General features: G+C 49.2%; 1 protein-coding gene across 4 annotated transcripts in view; it reads right to left on the bottom strand.

The window, feature by feature from the left end:
- The window catches only part of Sptbn4 (spectrin beta, non-erythrocytic 4), a 91,335-nt gene extending 66,188 nt beyond the window's left edge, over nt 1-25,147 (bottom strand). For 2 of the 4 annotated variants that reach the window (XM_032894117.1, XM_032894118.1), the window contains exons 1-7: nt 25,038-25,117; nt 21,400-21,586; nt 12,255-12,406; nt 10,959-11,132; nt 6,039-6,130; nt 4,662-4,742; nt 1,989-2,104 (exon numbers count right to left, since the gene is read on the bottom strand). In XM_032894117.1, the coding sequence (XP_032750008.1) occupies nt 1,989-2,104; nt 4,662-4,742; nt 6,039-6,130; nt 10,959-11,132; nt 12,255-12,406; nt 21,400-21,571 (787 nt within the window). In that variant the 5' untranslated portion in view covers nt 21,572-21,586; nt 25,038-25,117. Of the gene's footprint in view, nt 1-1,988; nt 2,105-4,661; nt 4,743-6,038; nt 6,131-10,958; nt 11,164-12,254; nt 12,407-21,399; nt 21,587-25,037 lie in introns of those variants that run through there. The other 2 variants (XM_032894116.1, XM_032894120.1) reach the window with 2 other exon arrangements.
- Nucleotides 25,148-25,315: the final 168 nt, after the last annotated feature.

Raw genomic sequence — 25,315 nt, 5'->3', positions numbered from 1 at the left:
GAGACAAAGTCTGCATGGGGCTAGCTTTGAACTCCTCGACCTCTTGACCCAGCCTCCCAGGTGCTGGCCGCGTCCCACTCAATCCAGCCCACATTACTCTCCACTGCCTCATGAAACTGACGCCCACCAACATCTACTGTGTTCAGGCTGAGCGCAGCTGTCAGAGGCAGCACGGATGGGCTGAGACCACGTTTACCGCTCTGCAGTGTATGGTGGGTGTGATGGTCAGTTTGGATCGGGGACCTGCGTGTCTGTGAGGGACGGTCTTAATTGAGTCTAAGTGGAGAAACGTAGCTGAGTTCAAACAAACAAGCGAGCACACAGCCATGCATTTCTCTTTCCTTTGTGGCTACGATGTGACTGGCTGCTGTAAGTCCCCGCGGCCTTGACTTCCCCACAGTGATGGGCTGTGACCTGGAACCCTGAGCTAAATTAAACCCTTTCTCCACTGAGTTGCATCTTTCCAGAGGATTTAATTAGAGCAAGAGAAAAATAAAACTGGGATTTCATTTACATCTCGTTAAAACGTAGCTGAAGTCAGGTTTAGTGTCTCATGCCTTTAGTCCCAGCACTAAGGGAGCAGAGGCAGACAGATCTCTCAGTTCCAGGACAGCCAGGGTCACACAGAGAAACCCTGTCTCAAAAAAAAAAAAAAAAAAAGCCAGCGTTGTCAGGCTGGGATGGTATTCTGGGTTAGAACACTTGATAAGCATGTGCAAGTCCCTAGGTTCGATACCCAGGACTGCAAAACTAAACAAAAACAGCTCTTCGGTGTGATTCGTGTGAGAGTGAACAGGAACAACTGTGGGAACCACCCGGCTACGCGGTTATGCAGTCTGTGCTCAGAAAAGGAAGATGCGGTCATCTCAGAGGTGGGGACCCGCAGTGCCAGGGAACACTGAGGATGGCCACAGAGGATGGAGTGAGGGGCTGGGCTGGGCTGGACAGACAATGGGAAGGCACTGCAAGTGGAGGTAGACAGAGTAGCCAGGGTAGACATGAGGCCGTGAGGATAGGGAGAGAGGAGTAGAGGTAAGAGCCAGTCCTGGTAGGGCAGGCCTATTACCTCAGACATGTGGAAGGCTGAGGCAAGAGGACGGCAAGCTCAAGGACTCTGTGCCAAAAGAAAAGAGTAAATAGAAAACTGGGATATAGATCCATGGCAGAGCCCCTGCCAGGACTCCCCCAGTGAGGGGCTGGGGGCGTGGCTCAGTGGTAGAACCCCTGCCTAGAATCCCCCAGTGAGGGGCTGGGGGCGGGGCTCAGTGGTAGAGCCCCTGCCTAGAATCCCCCAGTGAGGGGCTGGGGGTGTGGCTCAGTGGTAGAGCCCCTGCCTAGAATCCCCCAGTGAGGGGCTGGGGGTGTGGCTCAGTGGTAGAGCCCCTGCCTAGAATCCCCCAATGAGGGGCTGGGGGCGTGGCTCAGTGGTGGAGCCCCTGCCTAGAATCCCCCAATGAGGGGCTGGGGGCGTGGCTCAGTGGTGGAGCCCCTGCCTAGAATCCCCCAATGAGGGGCTGTGGGTGTGGCTCAGTGGTGGAGCCCCTGCTGTAAGTTCCACCTGTGAGGGGTTTGGGCATTGACTCAGTGGTAGAGGTTTTGCCTAACAAGTGCCAGGTCCTAGCTTCAATGCCTAGTACCAAAACAAACCAAAAAAACAGGAATGAAGTTAGAGGTGATGTTGTGGTTATCGGTGGAGACCTAGTTGAGGACTGGAGAGGGCACTGGGTTTAAAGCTGGGGCTGGAGAGAAAATGGGGCTTGTGGATGAAATCAAAGGTGAGGAGAAGGGTTCCACTGGATAAGGTGGGGGTGTGGCTGAGGATGGAGACAGGAGGATGCAGGCTGGGAAGGGGGGGGATGGAGATGAGGGCGGCTTGGGGAGTGAGGTGGGATTTGGAATGACTATGGGCTCTGTGTGGTACTGGGTGAGATGGATGTATTTTCACAGTGGAGTTGGGCGGGATTCAGACAGGACCAGATGGGGCTCACCTTCGGGGTCCAGCAGACGTGCTAGCCCCAGGTGCTGCTCGGCTGTGCGGAAAGCTCTCTGCAGGTTGTAGTTGGCGTTGGACTTGGTAAGTTTGCTGAGGTCCACAAGATCAGGCCTGGGCAGGGGCACAGAGCAGCAGGCAGCAGGCAGGCCCCAGAGCCAGTGCAAGCGGTGGAAAGACGGCCTCACCTGAGTCCCTCCCAGGGGAGGGGTACGACCCAGCCAAGGAGGAAAGGTGTGTGTGCTACAGCCTAGGCAGGCATGTGCCTGGTCATGCGTTGTTAGGACGTGTGTAAACATGTATTCATGTGTATGTATCACTGTGTGCACAGACAAGCAGCTCTGTCCACGTGTGATCAGAGCTCACATGGTGCCTGACTGTGTAAGTCCGTGGGATTGTCTGGCAATATGTACATCCATGTGTCGCATGGGAGCGCGTGTGCACACGGTGTCCACATATCTACTTGGATCTATTTGGACACAGCATTCCATAGTAGTCAGGGTACATGTACTTGTGTACAATGTGTACTTGGGTGAATTCGTGCATACTGTCTCATGGTCAGTCCGAATGTATCTGTGCTACACAGATGTCTACCTGGGTGTCTTTCTCTCTTGTTTTGTTTTGGTTTTCGTTTTGGTTTTCAAGACAAGGTTTCTCTGTATAGCCCTGACTCAATGGCTATCCTGGACCTTCCTGTGTAAACCAGGCTATCCTCGAATTCTGCCTGCCTCTGCCTCCCGAGTGAGAGGAGTGAGAGCATGCGTGCCCCAGCACTGCCCAGCTATATTTACCTGACTCTTTAACCTTCGTTCGTTTATTGAGGAGGAGCATGTGCACGCCATGGTGCTTGTGTGGGGGTCAGAGGACAGCTCCGGGAGTCAATTCTCCTTCCACTGTATGGATTCTGAAAGTCAAACTCGGGCCATCAGGCTCAGCATTAAAGAAACTTCCCGTTTGTTTGTTGTTTGTTTGTATTTTTGAGACTGTGTCTTCCTTTGCAGCTCTGGTTCTCCTGGAACTTGCTGTGTAGCCCAGACTGGCTTGAATTCACGGTGATCCGCCTACCCCTGCCTCCTAAGTGCCGGGACTAAAGGCATGCGCCACCATCCCTGGATCTTCTGGTGTATTTACATAAAGCAATAGGTAGCATCTGGGCTGTGTGTAGATGATGCATGTGTGTCTGCTCAGGTATGTATATGTGTGTGTCTATTTGTGTGTGTGCACATGTGTGTGTATGTGTACGTGCATGTATGTGTGTGTGTGTATCTTGTCGTGCTCAGAGTATGTATGTGGATAGACTGCATGCATATCTGATCAGTGAATAGTAAATAGCCTCACGGAGAGCACCGGATGGTACTTGGGATATAGAAGACATTTTGTAAATGCAGCCTGGAGGCAAACATGACCTAGTCCCAGCTTGTGGGTTTTTTACGGAGGAGGTGTTTGTGCGAGACTGGCGACTGTGAGTAAAAATGCATGTGGCAGGAAAAACTGGGCCCTGGCTTTGGCCACACCTGGCTCCAGTTTTCCCCAATCTGCCATTTGGAAAGTTATGATGTGGGTGCCCTTTTTCTGGACACTCAACCTTCAGCCTGTTTAGTGCAAGGGGTATAGCGACATGAGTGTGCAGAGATCTGGGAAGCAGGGCTCTGGGGGATGTAGAGGCCCTGAGTATATTCCAAAGCAGACAATCCCCCAGGAATAGGTCCTCCATCCTGGCTGTGCATGTCAATGGGCCTCCCACATGCAGGGAAAAGGCTCTACCATTGAGCCACACTCCCAGCCCCTCACTGGTGAATACCAGGCAGACCAGGAATCTGTGTGTGCTGCTGACTGGTTTTTTTGCCAACTTGACACAAGCTAGAGTCATTTGGGAAGTGGCAACCTCAGTTAAGAAAATGCAACCATCAGAGTGAACTTATTTTCTTGATTAATGATTGATGGCGGAAGGTCCAGGCCCACTGTGGGTGGTTCCATCCCTTAGTAGGTGGTCCTCAGTTACATAAGAAAAGAAGCAGAGCAAACCATGGGGAGCAAGCCAGTAAGCAGCATTCCTCCGTAGCCTCTGCTTCAGTTCCTGCCTTGTGTTCCTGCCCTGACTTCTCTAGTGATGGGTGTGACCTGAGAGTCTCAACCACATAGGAGGACCTTGGCAAGATGCCCAAAACTGATTTTGGTTAGTGTTTCAATAAAAAGCGTATTAAAAGGAAGGAGTTCCCTACTTTGGAGGTAGATATGCATGGGTATTGAATGTGTAGACACATACATGTGCAAGGTGCATGTGTATACCAGTTTGTGGCCTGGACAAGAGTCTGTGTGGGTATGTGTACCTCTGAGAAGTAGTGAAAGACATGTGTCCAATGGGAAATAAGTGCAATGAAGGAGTAAAGGGGAAGAGAGAAGTTTTCTGTGTCATTCATGTGTGTGTGTATAAGTGTGTGTCTGTGTGTTTGTGTGTACAAGTGTGTGTCTGTGTGTTTGTGTGTGTACAAGTGTGTGTTTATGTGTGTGTGTACAAGTATGTGTGTGTATCTATGTGCATTCATGGTGTGTGTGTATTTGTGTTTGTGTGTGTGTGTACAAGTGTGTGTGTGTGTGTGTGTGTGTGTGTGTGTGTGTACAAGTGTGTGGCCTCAGGGATGTGGGGGTAGAGGGCAGGGCAGGCTGATACCTGTGACGATGGATGAGGGCATTGAAGGCCAGGCCATCTCTCCAGCTAGTAGTGAAATTCTGGATGTTTACCTCAGGGTAACTGGGTGTAGGAAAGGAAGAGACAAAGACAGAGATGAGTCCGAAGAGAAGAACAGGGGTGAGAAAAAGAAAAGTGGATATCTTACGCGTGTAAAAGATTGGAGGGTGTGGGGGCTGGTGAGATGGCTCAGCGGTTTAAGAGCATTGGCTGTTTTACCCAGAGGACCAGAGTTCAATTCCCAGCACCCACATGACAGCTTACATCTGTCTGCTATCCAGCTCCAAGTGATTTGACACCGTCACACAGACATATATGCAGACAGACACCAATGCACATAGAACAAAAATAAATAAAAATCATTAAAATGAAAAATAAAATCATTTAAAAATAACTCAGGGATGGACGGATGGATGGATGGATGGATGGATGGACAGATAAGAGAGATAAGATGGATGGAAGAAGAGAGATACACGAAGAAAGGAAGCAAATGGGGATAAAATAGGAGGTGAGGGGGAAAGAAAGAGGAAGGAGGAGGCAGAGACAGAGAGACGCTGAGAAAGTGGAGCGGAGGGACAGGGAGGCAGGAGAGAAAGAGGAAGGAAGTGGAGGGCGGTGAGAGGTATGAAGCTGACTGAGGTAAAGCCTGACACGAGAGACAGATGGCTTCCCCAGACAGCCCCAGAAGGATAAGGCATACAAAGCCCACCCCTCCCATCTGTTCTCCCGCTCCCCCACCCCTGTTCTCCATGGGGCACTGGAGTATGTGCCATGTCCCTCCCCACCAAGCTGGGCATCTAAGGAGACCACAGTCCAGCCTGTACCCACCCCACCCTCTCAACCACAAGGAGGACCTTGACTCTCACTGCCCAGGCTGCAGGCCCTAGATGGAGGGTGACCACTGACAGGGGCAAGCTGGCTCCGGCTTCACTTAAGCTGGCCAGGGCTTGGACTTGGGGGACGGGGGCTACACATAGGTGCTTGTTAAATATCCCGAGGGGCAGGATTGGAGGAGGTGGAAGCAGAGGGACAGAACAGGCAAGGGACAGCCATCTCTGTCAGCGTTACTGTTTGGGGGATTTCGTTTTGTCTCGGCAGCACTAGGATCAAACCCAGAATCCTGAGCTGAGCTAAGCCACCAGCTCCTCCGCACGACTCCCTAAGGTCTCTGGTAGCTTTGCCTTGGAATGTGTTTTTTGAAATTCTTTGAAAGGTTTGTTCACTAAGGTCAGAGACCTATTTCATTTACCAGTGTCTGGGACAAAAAATGACAAAGAGCATGTGCTCCTCCTTAAGCTGCTGTTCTGGGAGGAAGCCCAAGGCTGCAGGCCCACCTGCCTGTGAGGAGGGGGCGCTCACCCAGCTGTCTTCATCTGGCACCACAGGAGCAGAGCGTCCTTGGCCGAGCGGGTCTCTCTGTTGTCTTCTGTCTCAATCTTGATGACTTGAATCTGTGAGGAGACAAGCATGAGGTCAAGCACTTCCCCTTCCCAGTGGGTACAAGGGGAAACTTGCAGGATTCAGGACTGTGATCCATACTGGGATAGTCCTGTCCTGTGCTGACACACCCATAAGCTGAGGAGGAAGAGGTCAGCTCAGGTCTTATTTCCCTGAAGCCTGCACACAGTTTATAGGAAACGTCCTTGATTCAAACATTATCCTCTTTCGTGTAGGTCAGTGTGGTGGTCTTCATGGTAATCTCCCTGCACAGTCAGCCCACCATGTGGTGCAAAGGGACAGTGGGAATTCCTAAGTTGCATCGCTTGCCTCCCATATGCTAAGCAACCATTCTACCACTGAGCCACACCCCCAGCCCCTCACTGGGGGATTCTAGGCAGGGGCTCTACCACTGAGCCACACCCCCAGCCCCTCACTGAGGGATTCTAGGCAGGGGCTCTACCACTGAGCCACACCCCCAGCCCCTCACTGGGGGATTCTAGGCAGGGGCTCTACCACTGAGCCACGCCCCCAGCCCCTCACTGGGGGATTCTAGGCAGGGGCTCTACCACTGAGCCACATCCCCAACCTCTCACTGGAGGATTCTAGGCAGGGCTCTACCACTGAGCCACGCCCCCAGCCTGTTACTAGGCAAGCCCTTTTCCATTCTCAGTTTTGAGACAGTATCTAGCTGAGTTATCTAAGTTAACCCTGAACTTCCTTCATTGCATAGACAGACCTTACATTTATGATCCTCCTGCCTCAGCCTCCTGAGCACTTGGAATTAAAGGCCTGGTACCACCAGGTAGTACCACTATGACTCTGCTTCACTAAGGGTAAAGGGAAAGCCTCCAGCCTTGCTTTCACAAAGTCTCTGACTCTGCTCTCATCAACGCACTCTGCCACTGGCTGTTCCCTCTGCTTGGAACATCCTTCTTCTCTATCCTAAAAAGACTCAACTTTCCTTCAGACATTTATACAAATATCACTTTCTGTGTTCTCAGCTCTTGGAATGCTGAGGCAGGAGGATCACAAGTTCCAGGCCAACCTGGGTTGCAGAATGAGACCCTATCTCAAACAGCAACAACAACAACATCTTCTTTTAATGTATATGTATGTGCATCTGTGTTTGCGTATGTGCATACATATGAGTGCAATGCCTGGAGAGGCCAGAAGAGGGCAGAAGATCCCCTAGAGCTGCAGTTAACTGATGGCTGTGAGCTGGGAAGTGTGTCACATGTGCACTGTCTCACCCAAGTACATTTTCTTTAAGTAGAGCAAATAGAGTTACTATGGAAAAATTAACAGGGAGTGGGGGGCGGGGCTTCCAAGAATGAGAAGGGCTCCAAAGAAGGAGTGTCTAAACAATTTTTTGTGCATGTATGTATGTATGTATGTATGTTCAAGTGTGAACATGTGTCTGCAGCTTTGTGTGCCTGCATCGTATGTCTCTATCAGGATTTTTTCTTTATCAAGTTCCAGTTTATTTTTTGAGACAGGGTCTCTCATTAAATCTGAAATCCATCCATTTGGATTAAACTATGTGGTTAGCAAGCCCTAGGGGTCCTCCTGTCTGCACAACCTGGAATAAAGAAAGCTTCCAAGGATAAATCAAGAATAGATGCTAGAGTCTATCCTCAGGGGGATATTTGAGGACTGGATCCTGGCTCAAGAACTAGCTTTGACAGAGGCTGGAAGGATACCTCAGCAATTAAGAGTGCAGACCACTCTTACTGAGGATCAAAGTTCAGGTCCCAGCATGCATTTCGGGTAGCTCACAGCTGCTTATAACTCCAGCTCCATGGAGATTCAACACCTCTGGTCTCTAAGAGTACCTGCATTTACATATGCGCAGCCACATAGAGACACATAATTTTAGAATAAATATAATAGGGGTGGAGAAATGGCTCAGCTGTTAAGAGTATTTGAGGCTGGAGAGGTGGCTCAGCGGTTAAGGGCACTGACTGCTCTTCCAGAGGTCCTGAGTTCAAATCCCAGCAACCACATGGTGGCTCACAACCATCTGTAATGAGGTCTGGTGCCCTCTTCTGGTGTTCCTTGTTTGGTTGGGGATTTAGCTCAGTGGTAGAGCGCTTGCCTAGGAAGTGCAAGGCCCTGGGTTCGGTCCCCAGCTCCAAAAAAAAAAAAAAAAAAAAAAAAAAAAAAAAAGAACCAAGAGTATTTGTTGCTCTTGCAGAGGTCCTGGGATCGATTTCCAACATCCACATGGTGGCTCACAACCTCACATATACAGTTCATTAATATATAAAAATATACTCATGTGTATTATATGAAATTATATGAATACATATGTATAAATGCACATGTATGGATACATATTCATATATGTACACTCAATATACATATGTATTCACATACGTAACGTAGAGTGAGTAAACCTAAGATAAATGTTCATAAATACAATGAAATGTTTAAAGAACTGGCTTTGGCATGTGCACTCCAGTGAAGAGACCCAAGATCCTCCCAAGAACTTACCCACATTACTTATCTGCCCATTCCACAGCCATGTGGATGATAGTGACATTCACATTTGTCTCCGGTCCCAGTCTGTTCCCAGAGCTCTGTTCCTAGACCCAGTGGGGTTCTAGATGTGTCCCCCCAATCTATGCCCTAGACCTGTAATATCCTAAACTGCCTTCTGGGCTTTCCCCAAGCCCACTATCCTCCCTCACCCTCCCTGTCCTCAAACCACTGCTCTGTGTCCCCACCTCAGCAACTCTGCCTGCCCCTCCCCTCCCCCACTGCTTGGCTACCCCCCTCTCGAGTGTCTTTCCTATCTGCCTTCCTTTCTGTTGTTAGCTTTGTGGTTTGGTTTGGTTTTGGTTTTCTCCCTGTCGGCCTTCTCTTCCCATATCCCACCCTGGTCCTGATCTGGCTGCCCCCCACTTTCATAACACTGGAGATGGAACCTGTGCATGCTGGGTAAGAGTCCTGTCACTGATTGTATTCCCATTGAAAAACAGTCCCTGGGGCTGGAGAGATGGCTCAGCGGTTAAGAGCACTGACTGCTCTCCCAGAGGTCCTGAGTTCAATTCCCAGCAACCACATGGTGGCTCACAACCATCTGTAATGGGATCTGATGCCCTCTTCTGGTGTGTCTGAAGATAGCAACAGTGTACTCACATACATTAAATAAATAGATCCTAAAAAATAAAAAGCAAAAATAAAAACAACCTCTGGGAGGCGAAGAAGGAGGGTGGGCTGTGAGCGGTTTGTAGATGAATCAAATAAATAAATAAATTATTGGAGGTAGAAAATCTCTAAACTCGGTGTGGTGTCACACTCCCGCTATCTCAGCACCTGGGAGATGGGAGCAGGGGGGGTCAGAGTTCAAGGTCATTCTCAGCTAACTGGAGAGTTGGAGGCCAGCTAAAGAAGAAAGAAAGAAAAGGAAAGGAAAAAGAAAGAAAGAAGCAGAAATAAAGAAAAAGAAAAGCATCTGTAGTCTTTCCATACCAGACAAAATAAACTTGAAATTGCCAAACTCATGTCTCTCAGTCTTGCTAATCCCTCTAAGGGCATCTCTCTCTCCTCCTGCTTGCCCCATGGTCCCTAAGCTCTGTGTTTGTTGGTACTTCCAGCATGCAAAGCCAGTCCCACTTCATTATCTTTGCAACTTCTGCCCCCTTCTCCTGGGATTGGGCCCCGTGCACACTAGGCAGGTGCTTTACCGCTGAGCCCCATTGCGGGCACACCCTCCATTCTTGTATGTAATTCAGTCATCACCATCCCAGCCATTTTCTCACCAAAATCTCAGTGACGCTAATGTGATATTTTATATCCCTTAAACTGCTTTAAAACGATCTTTCCTGCATAGATTCCTTTGTCCCTGTAAAGCCTTAAAAACAAAGTTCTCTTCAGCCCTGGACCTCCCCAACCCAGGACCTATAAGCAGGTCATCTTTCCTCTGCCTGTAAATGTTCTTTTCTCCCTACGCGTCTGCAGTCTCCCCGCATTTGTTTATTGTCAGTCTCCCTTATCAGAGTGTGAGCTCCACAGAAGCCGGAAATTTGTCTGTTCGTTTCCGTAGCAGAGCAAGATTGCCCGATCTGAGCCCAAGCTCCAATACCCAGCTCCATGTAACTCAGAAAATTAAGCCCATCACACTGCTGCATGTGGAAATGAAAGCCTGGACTTCTTGGGAAGCTGAGGTCCCAAGGATCCCAGGATCCCAGAGAGTTTGAAGCGAGCCTGTGAGCCTGTCTCAAAATTCGAAACTAAAAAAAAAAAAAAGCTAGGCAGCGGTGGCACTTTGGGGTAGATGGATCTCTGGATCTCCGAGCCTGGTCTACAGAGCGAGTTCCAGGACAGCCAGGACTACTCAGAGAAACCCTGTCCTGCTGAGATGGTATATCAGATAGAGGCGCCTGCTATTAAGCCTGAGGACCCCAAGAGTTCAACCTCAAAACCTATACTGTGGGAGGACAGAACTGAACCCTGACAGTTGTCCTTTGGCATCCACACGAATGCTCTAACATACATGGACTCCCTTCCCCCCTCCCCCCCCACAGAAATTGTAATCTTTAAATAATCTTTAAAATCCACCCGTTTCCTCATTGGTAAAGTGAGGAAACTAATTCTACGTAATCTAAGGGCTCTGTGTGTATTAAATGTCGGCGTTTAGAACAGTGCGGACGTGTACAGGGTAGATATGGTTACAGCGGTGAGGGAGATCACAATTATATTTTAACATCTCACCACCTACTCACAGAGTTCCTGGAACATGGGAGGAAAATCCGGGGAAGGAAGGAGTGAGTAGAGGGCGCCATCCTAAGGTCCCCACCATGGGCAGCGGGCTGTGCAGGGGTCATCAAGGGTCACCTGGAAGCGCAGGATGATGGTCCAGACCAGCCCCAGTGTCAGTCGGTGGTTCCCATCCACGATGTCATGTGACCCCACGTTCTCCAGGTGCACGCGTTGCTCCTTCAGGAACTGCAGAGCCTTGTCCACGTTCTCCAGCGAGTGGATCCGCATGCGGCCGCGAGTGGGCCTCGGCTAGGGCAGCAGGGGCATTGAGTGATGGGACCTGGCCAAGAGCGAGGAGCCCTCGGCTCTGCCTCTCTCACGGCCAAGGCCACGCCCCTTCAATCTCATCCAAGACTCAGGACCCAATTCTATCACCTCCGCGGGTTCAGGGCCAGCCTGAACTACAGAGTGAGTGTCAAACAAGCTAGCCCGGGCTGCAAGGTAAAATATGATCTCACATTCCCCCTCCTTCCATGAGCCCTTACTTATTTTCACTACTAGTTTTTTTTTTTTTTTTTTTTTTTTCTCGGAGCTGGGGACCGAACCCAGGGCCTTGCACTTGCTAGGCAAGCGCTCTACCACTGAACTAAATCCCCAACCCCACTACTAGTTCTTTCAAGGAAAATCTATCTCTTGGCGATTTACTCAAGCTCTTTATTTGGCCACGCCCATCAACGTGAAGCCCCGCCCCCTCCTTTTGGGCCTTACTATAGTACCCTTCCTCTTTCTTGCTGACTGCTCAGTTCCTGACACTGGGCTTTGTTCCTACATAGCTGTGCCCCTCACCACTCCGGGAGTGCTGAATTCTCCTTCAATGACTCGTTTGCTGCCCATCATAATCACACTGCTTGAGATGTGGATTCACAAAATACAGTCACAACCCAAACAAGACAATCTCGTACAATTCTGCCTTTGCCACGAGACACCATGACCTACTAAATCTCGCCCTACCAACCTAGACTGCCCCACAGATGCGATTCCCTACGTCACTCCATCAACTGACTCCCCGCATCCAAGGGCTTCCTGCTTGCCCCTTGCCATCCCCCAACCTTCTCTTCTAAGCTCTTCTCTACACTGCCAGCTCCACCCCTCCTTAACCTTCCCACACAGCATCTTCTCCCTCTAGAGCTCTGCCCCTCCAACAGACACACCCTTCATCCCGCCCCTGCATGAACCCCACCTATTCCAGAAAGCCCCGCCTCTCCAATGGGGCTCCACCCCCATAATAGCCCTCCTCTTCAACTGGACCCCGCCCCCACAAAAACTGAATAAGGGGACCATTTATACACAATTAGGGCTCTCTACCCCTCCCTCAGCCAGGACCCTGATTAGAATCCAGCCCTTATTCCCCAGCCATCAAGGCTCTCTCACCAGCTGCTCCCCCGACAGCACTTCCAGGAGCCGGGTGAGGACAAAGCCATCCCGCAGGTCTGCATACAGGTCTCCGATGTGGCAGCCCACGCGAGCGAGGTGCGAATTCACCCATTTGGTGAAGGTTTTCTTCTGCACAGCCTCTCGTTCATCTGGAACAAACAAAAACTGAGCCTTCCCAGGAGTCCCTCATCTGCTTCTAGCGTCCCCGCCACCACCCTCCACTCTTCTGCTGGCCCAAGACTTGGCCCAGGTACCTCCTCCTGCCTGGATGCCTCCCACTACCTGATGCTACATGCCTAGTGACGACACACCTGTTCTATACAGTTTTCCTAGGATACCTTCCCACAGGAAACCTTCCTAGCTTGCTGTCCTAACTGACGTCATTCATTCATCCTTGCAATGACTGAGTAACGACTCTACTGGTATCGTAGTGGCACAGAAGTCTCACTAGTAAGTGGAGCTGGTACACACATGGACATTGTGGAGCCAAGCTGGAGTTAAGGATGAGGAGGGTCAAGAAGAATGCATTCTACGGCTTTCATTTGGCCCTATATGGAGGGCTCATCAAAGGGGGCAAGAAGGACAGAGGCTCGGTAAGATTGGAGAAGGGACCCAGGAGAGCACAAATGAGGCTGGACCAAGGCAGAAGCTGTAAAAGACAGGAGAGGGAGATTTATTGGGGAGTTGTTTGGGGTTAAAAGTAAGATGGCGGGGCTGGAGAGATGGCTCAGGGGTTATGAGCACTGACTGCTCTTCCAGAGGTCCTGAGTTCAATTCCCAGCAACCACAGGGTGGCTCACCACCATCTGTAATGGGGTCTGATGCCCTCTTCTGGTGTGTCTGAGGACAGCTACAGTGTACTTATATAATAAATAAATAAATCTTAAAAAAAAAAAAAAGTAAGGGGATGGGGATTTAGCTCAGTGGAAGAGCGCTTGCCTAGGAAGCTCAAGGCCCTGGGTTGGGTCCCCAGCTCGAAAAAAAAAAGAACCAAAAAAAAAAAAAAAAAAGTAAGATGGCAGTGGTTGGAGACTTAGCTCAGGGGTAGAGCGTTTGCCTAGTCAATTATATAAAGAAAAAATACAGTGGCAGCTGACAGCTGGAGGAGCTGGAGGAGGAGGCAGAGGGGAGACCCGTGAAGCCCCCGAAGACATCAATGTTCAAAGCCACTTCTTCATCAATATCCACAAACACAGCTCCCAAGTGGGTGAGCAGGGGGAGAAAGTTCACTTTCTGCTTCACTGCTCACAGCAAGATCTTTAAGGTCTATCTGTGGGTGCATGCATGGTATAATTCTAGCTAACTCTCTCCCTCCTTATTTTTTATTGGACGAAGCATAGACTATGGATCAGAGGACAAGTTCCTTCCACTGTGGGTCTGGGATCAAAATTAGGTCATGTGGCTTTTGTAGCAAGCACCATTACCCACAAGGCATTTCTCCACCCCTCTCCTTGTCCCTCCTTCCCTCCATTCCTTCTTTCTTTCTCCCTTTTTTTTGGGGGGGGGTGGGGACCACAAGTGCTGGAACGCGTGTGCCACACCCTCCTGTGGAGAACTCGTTAGACACCATGCGGGAGTCAGTGCTTTCCCTCCACCAAGTGAGATTTGAATCCCAGAGGTTGAACTCGGGTTAGCACCACACACTGGACCACTGAGCCATTTCTTTGACTTTTCTTTCTTTCTTTCTTTCTTTCTTTCTTTCTTTCTATCTTTCTTCTTTTTTCTTTTTTTTTTTTTGTTTTTTTTTTTTTTTGTTTTAACTTTTTGTCACATGTTAGCTTTGAACTTGCTTTGAGGCTGGCCTTAAATTCTCCCTCTTCCTGCCTCTCAAATTCAGGAATGACAAGTGTGTACACTATGCCTAGATGCTTTTTTTTTTTTCTTCACGTAGCATCTTACAATATGAGCTATACCTCAAATATCTGATATTTACTGATTTATCCACCTACTGACATAGGTTCTTACTTTATAGCATGGACTGGCCTGGAATTCACCATCCTCCTGCCTCAGTCTTTCCCGACCAGGATCATAAGCATGGACCACCACGCCTAGCTTAAAACCAAAAAGCTTTAAGACGTGAATGTGCAGACTGGTACAATGACCTGTATCTGTACCACAATGCGGGATGCAGAGTGGAAAGGGTTAGAAGTTCAAGGCCAGACTCAAACACAGTTTCAGCCTCGCCCTACCAACCACAAGCAGTGGCCTTTAATCCCAGCTCTTGGCAGGCAGAGGTGGGTGGATTTCTATGAGTTAGAGACCAGCCTAGCCTACAGAACAAGTTCCAGGATGGTCAGGGATTTAGAGAGAGACTGTCTCAAAGCAAACAAACAAACGAAGCAAGATAAATTAATTAATTGGGTGGAATAGGAAAATAATGCGGTATAATAAAATGTATACTATAACGTAATTATTGTTTCTGGAATTTTCCACTTGATATTCTGGCTCATGGACATGAAGAAAGAGACACATCAAATACGGTGAGAACATGATACGATTAGGTGTGGAGTTCCTGAGTAACACGGTAACAATGCTGAATATCTGCATATTTAATTTTTAAAATGAATTTTTTTCAATTTTATGCACATAACTGCTTTGGCTACAGGTATGTATATGACTGTACCATGTGCATATCTGATGCCTGCAGAGATCAAAAGAGGGGGTAGGTCCCATGGAATTGGAGTTATAGATAATTGTGAGCTGTCATACAGATGTTGAGAGTCAAACCCAGGCCCCCAGAAACGGCAACCAAGGCTCTTAACTGCTGAACCACTTCTCCATCCCTGTGCTTGGTTTTCTGAGACTGACACTGCCCACCGATTCAGGGAAGTCCTCTTGCCCTGCTTCCCAAGTGCCCTGGGCGCATTATAAATACAGCTATTGATCACTTCCTGTTGGTTCCCTCGTTTTAAGTTCCAATGAGTCTATATTTTATAACTAAAAGTCTAAAAAAAAGTTGCATCTTGGCTTTCCCCTTCCTTCCCCAACTCCTACAAGCTAGAAAGCCACAGGCCGCAAAGCACAGGACAGAAAGGAGCTCACTGAGTGTCCCTTGGAGTCTTCCTGGCGTGGGCTGCTCTCTTCAGGACTATCCAGAAGGGAGGAACAAGCTTCAGAACCCTTCACATCATGTGCAGTTGGCTCTGTTTGTTACAGCAGCTTAGCACATACGGTTACATCCCCAAATAATATTAATCACAATTTAAAGTTTCCTGATAGGTCAGAAAAATAAAATGTATTTGCAATTTATTTCCTTTTTCCACCATATGAAACCTGCCAATAATCACCTTTTACCCTAAAACACATTTTCTTTTTCTTTTCATAATACTGGCGACTGAATTTAAGGCCTAAACTAGCTAGGCAGGGACTCTACCACTGACCACACCCCCAGCCCCTCACTGGGGGATTCTAGGCAGGGGCTCTATCACTGATCACACCCACAGCTCCTCACTTGGGGCTTCTAGGCAGGGGCTCTACCACTGAGCCACGCCCCCAGACCCACACTGGGGGATTCTAGGCAGGGGCTCAACCACTGACCACGCCCCCAGCCCCTCACTGGGGGATTCTAGGCAGGGGCTCTACCACTGAGCCACGCCCCCAGCCCCTTACTGGGGGATTCTAGGCAGGGACTCTACCACTGACCACGCCCCCAGCCCCTCACTGGGGGATTCTAGGCAGGGGAATCTACCACTGAGCCACGCCCCTAGCCTTTCATTTTACTTTTTATTTTGGAAAGTCACGATAAGTAGTGCAGATTGACTTTGGACTAATTTTGCCACCCAGGCAAGGTTTGAACTTCCTGTGCTTCTACCTCAACTTCCCGGGTGCTGTTATTGCGGGCTTGTACTATTACTCCCAGATCAAAGATGAGTTTTTCTTCTTGCTTTGTTGTTGTTGTTTGGCTTTCTGTTTTTGTTTGTTTGTTTGTTTGTTTGTAGCCCTGGCTGGTCCTGAACTCACGGAGATCTACCTGTTGCTGTGATGAGCAGCGTGCGCCACCACATGCAGCCTGCTTTGCTTTGTTTTGTGTTTTGAGATTCTGGAACTCTCTTTGTAGACCAGGCTGGCCTCAAACTTACAGATCTGCTTGCTTCCACCTCTTGAGCGGTGGGCTTAAAGGTATGCACCACCGCACTGGCTTTCCTTTTCTTTTTTATATCTATTTCTTTTTATGCGTATGACTGTCTTACTCGCTTGAGTGTAAGTGCACTGCATGCGTGCCTGATGCTGCAGAGGCCAGAACAGGGCGCCAGATTCCCTGATCCTGGAATTACAGAAGGTTGTAAGCTACACAGTATGCGTGATTGGAAATGAACACCGGTCCTCTACAAAAGCATAAAGTGTTATAAACAGCTGAGCCATCTCTCCAGCCCATTTGTAACGCAGCATCTCCTATAGTTCAGGACTGCCCTAAACTTGCTATGGAGCTAAGGATGACCTTGAATTCCTAATCCTCCTGCCTCTGCTTCCCAATACATGGGATTCCAGGCCTGAACTACCAGACCTCATTCAACGACTTCATGGATAAGACTTTAACAGTTGTCTTTGTGGGCCCGTACCCAGGCTTTGTTATGCATGATTCTTCCCCTAGCATCTCTCAGCTCTCACATCCTCATGCTTGAAATCTATGATAAGAGTTTGAGGGGGAGGCTCGTTAAAGCATTTGCTCATACATACATGCACACATGCACAAAGACCTGAAGTTGATACAGCAGAACCTAAGTTGGGCCCTGGGCTGGAGAGATGGCTCAGAGGTTAAGAACACTGACTGCTCTTCCAGAGGTCCTGAGTTCAATCCCCAGCAACCACATGGTGGCTCACAACCATCTGTAATGGGATCTGATGCCCTCGTCTGCTGTGTCTGAAGACAGTGACAGTGTACTCTTATACATAAAATAAATCTTTAAAAAAAAAAAAGTTAGGCCCTTACTTGGGAGAGGCAAGAAGATCTGAGTTCAAGACCTGCCCGATCTACAGAGTGAGTTCTAGGACAGCGAGGGCTACACAGAGAAACCCTGTCTCAGGAAGAAAAAAAAACAAGGCTAGGCTTTTCAGTGTGTACCTATAACCCCAACACTGCGGATGTCAGGTGGACTGGCCAACCAGTTGAGCCAAATTGGCAAGTTCTGGGTTCACTGAGAGACCCTATCCCAAAAAAATGAGACAAAGAACAAGTGGGGGAGACATGAGATGTCAACCTCTGGCCCCCACATGCGATACACAAAGTTTGGTTCATGTGGACCAAGCTATCCTCAAACTATGTAGCCAAAGCTGACCTTGATCTCCTGACCCTCCTGCCTCTACAATCCACGTTCTGAGAGTGCTGTGGTATAGACCCAGGCCTGGCCATAATCATTCACACAATCCTGATGGGAATGGAAAACGGTTTTAAAAAGAACAAAACAAAGCAGAACAAAGAAACGGACCATTTCCACTAAATCAGATATACACTGCTAGAGCTTGATCCTGAAATGTCTCTTAGTTTTTTAAACACTTGGTTCCCCAGTTAGTGCACTTGTTTTCTTTTCCTTCCCTCCTTTTGTTTTGTTTTGTTTGTGTGTTTCCTCGTTGTTTTTAATGATCCTCTTTTGAAGGCTCCGGGAGGAGGCTGGTATAAATAAGTCGTCATGTGTGGAATGGAAGGTTAACTATTTCCTATTTACTTCATCTGTTTCTCATCTACCGAGATGTAAAGAGCCCCTGCCTCACGGACCCCTGCTTCACCACAGCGTCCCTACCACTACGAACTAAAACTGTGGAAAGAGCGCGTGCCCTTAGGTTGTCTGTATTTGGTGTTTCGGTCACAGAGACACAAAGGTGAGTAATATATACACTCTATGATGTAAGAGGTTCACTCCCAGCAGTGGATCTTGGCCACTCAGAAATGTGTATGCCCCACCCAAAAATTTAGCTAGAAGTTGACAGAATCACCATTTGCAACAGTCCCAACCTGAAGCAACTCAAAAGCACAGCAACAGGTGAATGGGTAGGCTGTGGTATGTCTCCACTGTGGAATATTAGATGACAAGGAAAGGAACTGGGAGTCTAGGACATCATGGCTGAAACTCACATGCTTCATACTGAGCTAATAAGCCAAAGACATAAGAGAGTGCAGGGCTGGAGCGTTGGCTCAGTGGCTAAGAGCACTGACTGCTCTTCCAGAGGTCCTGAGTTCAATTCCCAGCAACCACATGGTGGCTCACAACCATCTGTAATGGGATCTGATGTCCTCTGCTGGTGTGTCCAGCTATAGTGTACTCATATACATAAAATAAATAAATCTTTAGAGAGAGAGAGAGAAAGAGAGAGAGAGAGAGAGAGAGAGAGAGAGAGAGAGAGAAATAAATGTCTGTGATCCTAGTAGTCAGGAAGCTGAGCAGAAACACTGAGAATTTGAAACCAGCCTAAATGCGAAGCACGACACTGTCATTAGGCATATGGTGACACACGTCTGCAATCCCAGTACTCAGGAGGCTTGTAAGATAGCGCGGTGGGTAAAGGCGCTTGCTTGTGCAAGTCTGGTGCAAGTCTGCCATGCATGCCATGGCAAGAACACCTGTACATGTACTCAAGCACACACAATGCAAAACAAGCAGAAAACAGTGGCTTGGTAGTTAGGAGCCATCACCCTTGCTTGCACAGTATCAGGCAGAACCTCAAGTTTGGACGCCAGTATGCTCATAATGAGTCAGGTATCCTATCTGGGCCTTTGACCCCAGCTCAGAGATGACCAGAAACGGATTACTAGAGTTTTTGGGTTCAAGTCAAGCTCAGAAAAATCGTTAAGCCCAGGGTCAGAGACAAGATCCCTCAAAGACAATAAAGGAAGACGTCCAAACGCCCTCTTCAGGTCTCTGGGGGAACTGCATGCACGCACACTGCTCACAAACATGCACACACATAAACGTGTTTTGGTTGGGGAGTTTTAGTTGTTGTTTTGTTTTGTTTTGTTTTAGTTGTTGTTTTGTTTTGTTTTAGTTGTTGTTTTGTTTTGTTTTGTAGTTCTTGAACTCTCTGTAGACCAGGCTGGCCTCCAACTCAGAGATCTGCCTGCCTCTGTCTCTGAGTGCTAGAATTAAAGGCATGTACCGCTACCACCTAGTGCACACAAAGTTTTTTATATTTAAAATTAAAATACACACAGGGTTGCAGAGGTTTGGGAGTTGAGGTGTCAACTTGACTGCTGACGTCCCTCACAGAAGGGTCAGGGAGCAATCTGGGACGCCTACCCAATTATCCAGCTGTTCCATAACACAAAATGAACACAACCCTGCCCTAACTGTGCATTGCTGATAGAGGGGCTAGAGAATACAAGCCAGGGAAGACTAAGGCAGGGGGAACCTTTCCAGGGGGCCTCAGGAATGGCGCACCCACACTGCCGAAGTCCCCACTCATCTATGCTCTGTGCACAAGCACACTCACTGGTGCCCGAAGGTGAGCTTGATAGCCACATACCTCAGCTTGTCACTGAGACCTTAGGGAGGAGGGACAGACACTGTTCACACCTTCCTCGTGGAAGAAAATGCAACACACACACACACACACACACACACACACACACACATCAATGTCTTGAGCCAGCGAGAAGCTTTAATGTGTAAAGATGACTGCCACCAACTCAGGTAACCTGACCTCATCTCTGGAATCCACATGATGGAATGCCATCCCATGTGCAGACAGACAGAGGGACACATGAGTTAATAGAACAAAAATGTAAACAAGGAGTCTGGAGAGGAGTTGAGGAGATGCCTCAGTAGTTGAGAACACACAGCTCCTCTACCAGAGGACCTAGGTTCAGTTCCCAGCACCCACCCCAGGGAGCACACAACCACCTGTAACTCCAGTCCAAAGGACCCACCGCCTCTGGCCTCTGAGGGAGCTGTGCTGCTGTGCTTACATGCACATGCCACAGGCAGCAAACACACACCTGCTCATAATTACAGAAAATACACTATTTATTTAAATATAAATGATCTTTTCTAAAGTCCTAAAATCCAACCATTTGGCACTTCAGGGCAAGCTCCACAGCTTGAACAGTTGAGGCAGGAGGAATGTCATAAAGTTCTGGGCTATACCGTCAGAGCTTGCCTCAGAAAGAAAAAATGAGGGCTGGGGTGTGCCACCGGTCTTTGCAAGGATTTAATCAGGGCAGAGGCAGGTACTTCTCTGAGTCAGGTAGCAAGCTTGGCCTACACAGCAAGTTCCAGAACAGTCCGAGAGATTTTGTCTTTAAAAATTAAAATATCAGGGCTGGAGAGATAGCTCAGCGGTTAAGAGCCCTCACTGCTCTTCCAGAGGTCCTGAGTTCAATTCCCAGCAACCACATGGTGGCTCACAACCATCTGTAATGGGGTCTGATGCCCTCTTCTGGTGTGTCTGAAGAGAGTGACAGTTAATAAATAAATAAATCTTTCTCACAAAACTACTTAAAAATAAATGAATAGAAATAAAAAAAAAAATCAAGGCCAGGCAGTGGTGGTGCAGGCCTTTAATCCCAGGACTTGGAAGGCAGAGAGGCAGATAGGTCTCTGTGAGTTCGAAGGCCATCCTTGACTACAAATCAAACTCTAGGAGAGCCAGGGTAGATCTTGATTTGAAGGCCAACCTGGTCTACAGAGTGAGTTCCAAAACACCCAGAGCCACACAGAGAGATTCTGTCTCGGAAAAAAAACCAAACCGAACCAAACCAACCAACTAACCAACCAACCAAACAAACAAACAAAAACACAACAACAAACGTTCTGGAATTGTGCGTTTTGAAAGTTGTGCACCCGAGCTTCCTCGCCCAGCAGTCCCAAGTCCCGTCTCAGTATTTTAATTCAAAACAGAACTAAGTAAAATTTAAAGCAAGGAACACTGGCCACACTTGGAGCGTTCGCTAGCCACATAGCGGAGCGGTGGCCACTGGGCACCACAGATACAGAACAGCCTCTTCTCAGTGGGAAGTTCACTTGTAGAACTAGTCAAAGAACTTCAGTCCAGGATCCACTCCTCCGGACTCCCAGCCAGCCATCAGAGAGAGAGAGAGAGAGAGAGAGAGAGAGAGAGAGAGAGAGAGAGAGAGAGAGAGAGAGAGAGAGAGAGAGAGGTGCTCTCTCTCCGCCCTACGTCCCTCCAGATACCAAGCCTCTTTTCCAGATACCTGCTAAGGCCTTGATCCTCGAGCACTCGAAGAGCGAAGCGGCAGCGTTGGCGGCTGCGGGAGGCTCCCGGTCCCAGCCCCGATCTGGGCTCTCCCAGCGGGCTGCAGGGTTGTTGTTGTTGGAGGCTGCCGGGCCCTCCATGTTGTCCACTTCCCCTGGTACTTGTGCCATTGGGGAAGGCAGGGCCTGGAAGCGAGGAGAGAAAGATTAGTTTAGAGAATCGGCCTGAGCTCAGAGGACCCAATTTTCACAGTGAGCGCCCATGTTCCCTGTCTCAGTCTGACTTAAAACACCGATCGTGATGGGGCGAAGCCTGTGATTCCATAGTTTTGGAGGCTGAGGCAGGAAGATCATGAGTTTCAGGCTAGCCTAGGCTACTTTTAGCTAAATTTTGTCTTCAAAAAGATTTTTTTTTTTCAAATAATAGGAACTAGGGATACAGCTCAGTGGGCAGTGTGCTTAACTCAGAAGCACAGTGACCTGAATTCAGTTCCCAGAACCCACAGAGATAGAGTGGTGCAAGCTTGTAATCCCAGCACTGGGGAAGTAGAAACAGGCAGACCCCTGGGGTTCACCAGCCAGGCAAATAATCTGTGAGCTTCCGGCCATGGAAAGGGCGTGGCCCAAAATAACATGCACACGACCGCAATATTATTACTACTACTACTACTACTACTACTACTACTACTACTATTATTATTATTATTATTATTATTAGCCAGACTAGGCATGGTGGCACACGCCTTTAATCCCAGCCATTCAGAAAGCAGAGGCAGGCAAATGTTTGTGAGTTGGAGGCCAGCCTGACTTACATAGCAAGTTTCAGGCTAACTAGGACCATATAGTGAGACCTAGCCTCAATTATTGTCGTCGACGTCATTATCATCATCATCATCATCATCGTATCAATCATCAATCATCTGGGAATGTCAGTAAAATGCCTACAGCACAAACATGATGCCCCGAGTTCAGATCGCTGGCACCCATGTGAACAGCGGGACACAGTGGTGTACATCTCTGAAAAGCTCACTAGTAGTGACCAGAATGGAGACACATGCGTCCTAGGGGCTCACTGGACAGCCAGTCCAGCCAGACAGTGGGGCCGGGTTCTAGGAGAGACCCTGTCTTTAAAAAGAACGAAGCTGGAGGGTGAGAGAGGGAGACACCCGGTGTTGATGTCTGACTTGTGCATGTGCACGGGCACATAAACTTTCATGGACACGCGCACAAGCAGGTCTAGTGGCTGATGCGTTTAATCCCAGCTCAGCACGGGGAAGGCAGAGGCAGGAGGATGAGCACAAGCCTCAGCCACACAGCAAGTTCAGGACCAGCCCAGGCTACAGGAGACCCTGCTGCTTTCTTCTTTCTCACCCCTGCCAGGTTTCTCTGTGTAGCCCTGTCTGACCTGGAACTCACGATGTAGATCAGGCTGGTCTTGAACTCAGAGAAATCTGCCTGCTGCTGCCTCCTGGGTGCTCTTTCAGAGGAGGGGGAGGGTTAGTGGCTAAGAACACTCATTGCTTTTGCAGAGGACCCAGCACCCACATGGTAGCTCAAAACTGTAATTTCAATGAGCTCCTGTGCACACACATGGTTCACATAAACTCAAACAAGAAAACACATGTAACGTAAAATAAACCATAGATCATTAAATGCTATGATGAATAAATCTTTTTTTTAAAGCCACCAAAATCATGACATTCAGCCTGGCCACTTCAGAGAGCAACTGTAATGAACCCAACTTAGAGCCTGCTACAGCTCACCAAACAGTCACTGTATTCTTCAGCGAATGATAACACAGCTTCGCACGACTCCACAATGCAGCAGTAATGGCGAGAGTGAACATATCTGAGCCCTTGCCTTGCTCAGGATTTTATACGCACTCATGTAGTGGATCCCTTAGTGATCAGTTATCATTGGCCCATTTTACAGAAGTGAACACTGAGACACGGAGGAATTCACTCACTCGCGTGAGTTATACAGCTAATTCAGCATCTGGCACTCAAACTGAGCTAATCAACCTTCTCAAATATTCACCCCTGTAGGTGCCACCCTTTGCTGTGTAACTCTTTTGTTCTCCAACGCCCTAGGGAAGAAAGATCTCTGGGTGCCCAGGGATATATCTTTCTCCTTGACCCTGGCCTTCTGACCCTGACTTGCTTGGACTAGGCAGAGTTGAGTGGGAGGAACTGGCCACCCAGTCCTGAGCCTTAGATAAAGGAGATTGCTTGGGCTAAGTGTAACACTAGACAAGAGTAGGTCCAGGGCCATGAACTCTCCAGCCAAAGACAGCTACAGCAGCTAATGATACCCCCCATTTGCTATGACACCCCTAAAACTTGAGTATGCCCAGATGAGGCCTGAAGAACTGAACAATCAGGTCTACCCTAAATTATTAAGCTCTTGACTTTACAGCTAAGTAAATGCTTAGTGTCTTAAGCCAGTGAGTTGGGAGGGACCATTTGTTACCCAGCACTCCAGTAACAACAGCTGACTGATGTATTGTCTGCCTTTCCAATCATGGTATGTTGTAAATACCTATTTTAGGGGGTAGGCGACATCAAATATGTCTCCAACGCGACCCCCACATATACACCCCAGTCCTACTCTTAAGACTGTTAAAGAGGAATAATACATTTCTTTTCAAAAGACCCAGACAGCTTCAAACTCAGGAGAGTTTAATGTGCTCAGTAGGTGGTAAATTGTGGCCAATAGTAGTGGAGATTATTCCTTTAGGTGGGCACCCTAAAATCACCACTCTTCTCAGCTTTCCTAGAACGCTGTAAGTGACCACATGGTGACCTACGACTACCTGTGTGACCTCGGCAAGTCACTTGCCCTGTCTGGTCCTCATCTGTGAAAACCCTAAGGGTGTCTGGAAATGAACTGAGTTGCTCACTCAGCAACCGCGGAGTCTGGTACACACGAAGCCCTCTGTACAAAGCTCTCCTTATGCTATTCTTCTCACAGTGTCTGGAATTCCCTCCAGAGCCTCACTCTTCCATGTGCTCCACCAGTGACACGCACAGACACCCAGCTCTGACTTTCCCCTCTTTGGTCTCCTATCTTAGCAAGTCCGGGGAGCTGGTCAAGAGTCAAAAAAGTGATGGGTTCAATGCTTTATTCTGGCGGTGTGGAAACCTTGAATGGTTAACTTGGTTTCGCTGTGCTTTGATTTCCTTCCCTACTAATGGGTGGTCACAACTGTTTCCCCATTGGAGGCCAAGACTTGGGCCAGAGGAGGCGCTTAGCACTTGGCGAGCTCTCTGCCCGGCCCAGCTTGCAGCTCTGGCCTTTCCGGGGTGCATAGGGAAAGGGGTCCTGCTCGCTCCAGCAAGGGCCGGTGGGGAGCTGAGCTGCGAGTGGGATCCGAGGCTTTAACCCTTCCAAAGCCGCGCCTCTCTGCCACTGTGGTCCAGTCACCGTGCGGAGGAGGGGGGCCTGGGAAGGACAAGGCCTTGGGGTGACCCACGCCTGGTTCAGAGGCTGAGCTAGGTGGGGAAGAGGGGCTCCTGGGATCGCAAGCCTCCACCCGGCTAAACAGACCCGGGGGCTCAGGCCCGCCAGCTTGCGGGGGAGGATGCTGGGCTAGGTGGGGAGATGCTGGGGAGGGGCCGCCGTCCGCACCGCCGCTCACCTGGGCGCCGGCCGCCGATGCGGTCCCGGATGCTCGCCGCGCAGCACCGCCCTCCCTGCGGGCGTTCGTCGCCAGGCGGGCCCGGCTCTGTTGGCCCGCCGGCCCGCCGCTCGGCCAGATCCGCATGCGCCGCCGCCGTCGCGCCCCCCCACGCGCCGCAGCCGCTCCGCACGCCCCCGGGACCCCTCCCGCACGCCGCCCCGCCGCCCGCGCTGTCACACACCGGGCCACGCGTGTGATGCACAGCCGCGCTCGCGAGCGCTCGAGGCAGCGTCACA

The sequence above is a fragment of the Rattus rattus genome, chromosome 2 (genome assembly GCF_011064425.1).
Source record: "Rattus rattus isolate New Zealand chromosome 2, Rrattus_CSIRO_v1, whole genome shotgun sequence".
NCBI lineage: Eukaryota > Metazoa > Chordata > Mammalia > Rodentia > Muridae > Rattus > Rattus rattus.
Note: the sequence above shows the minus strand (reverse complement) of the source record. Positions and strands in the feature narration are given on the sequence as shown.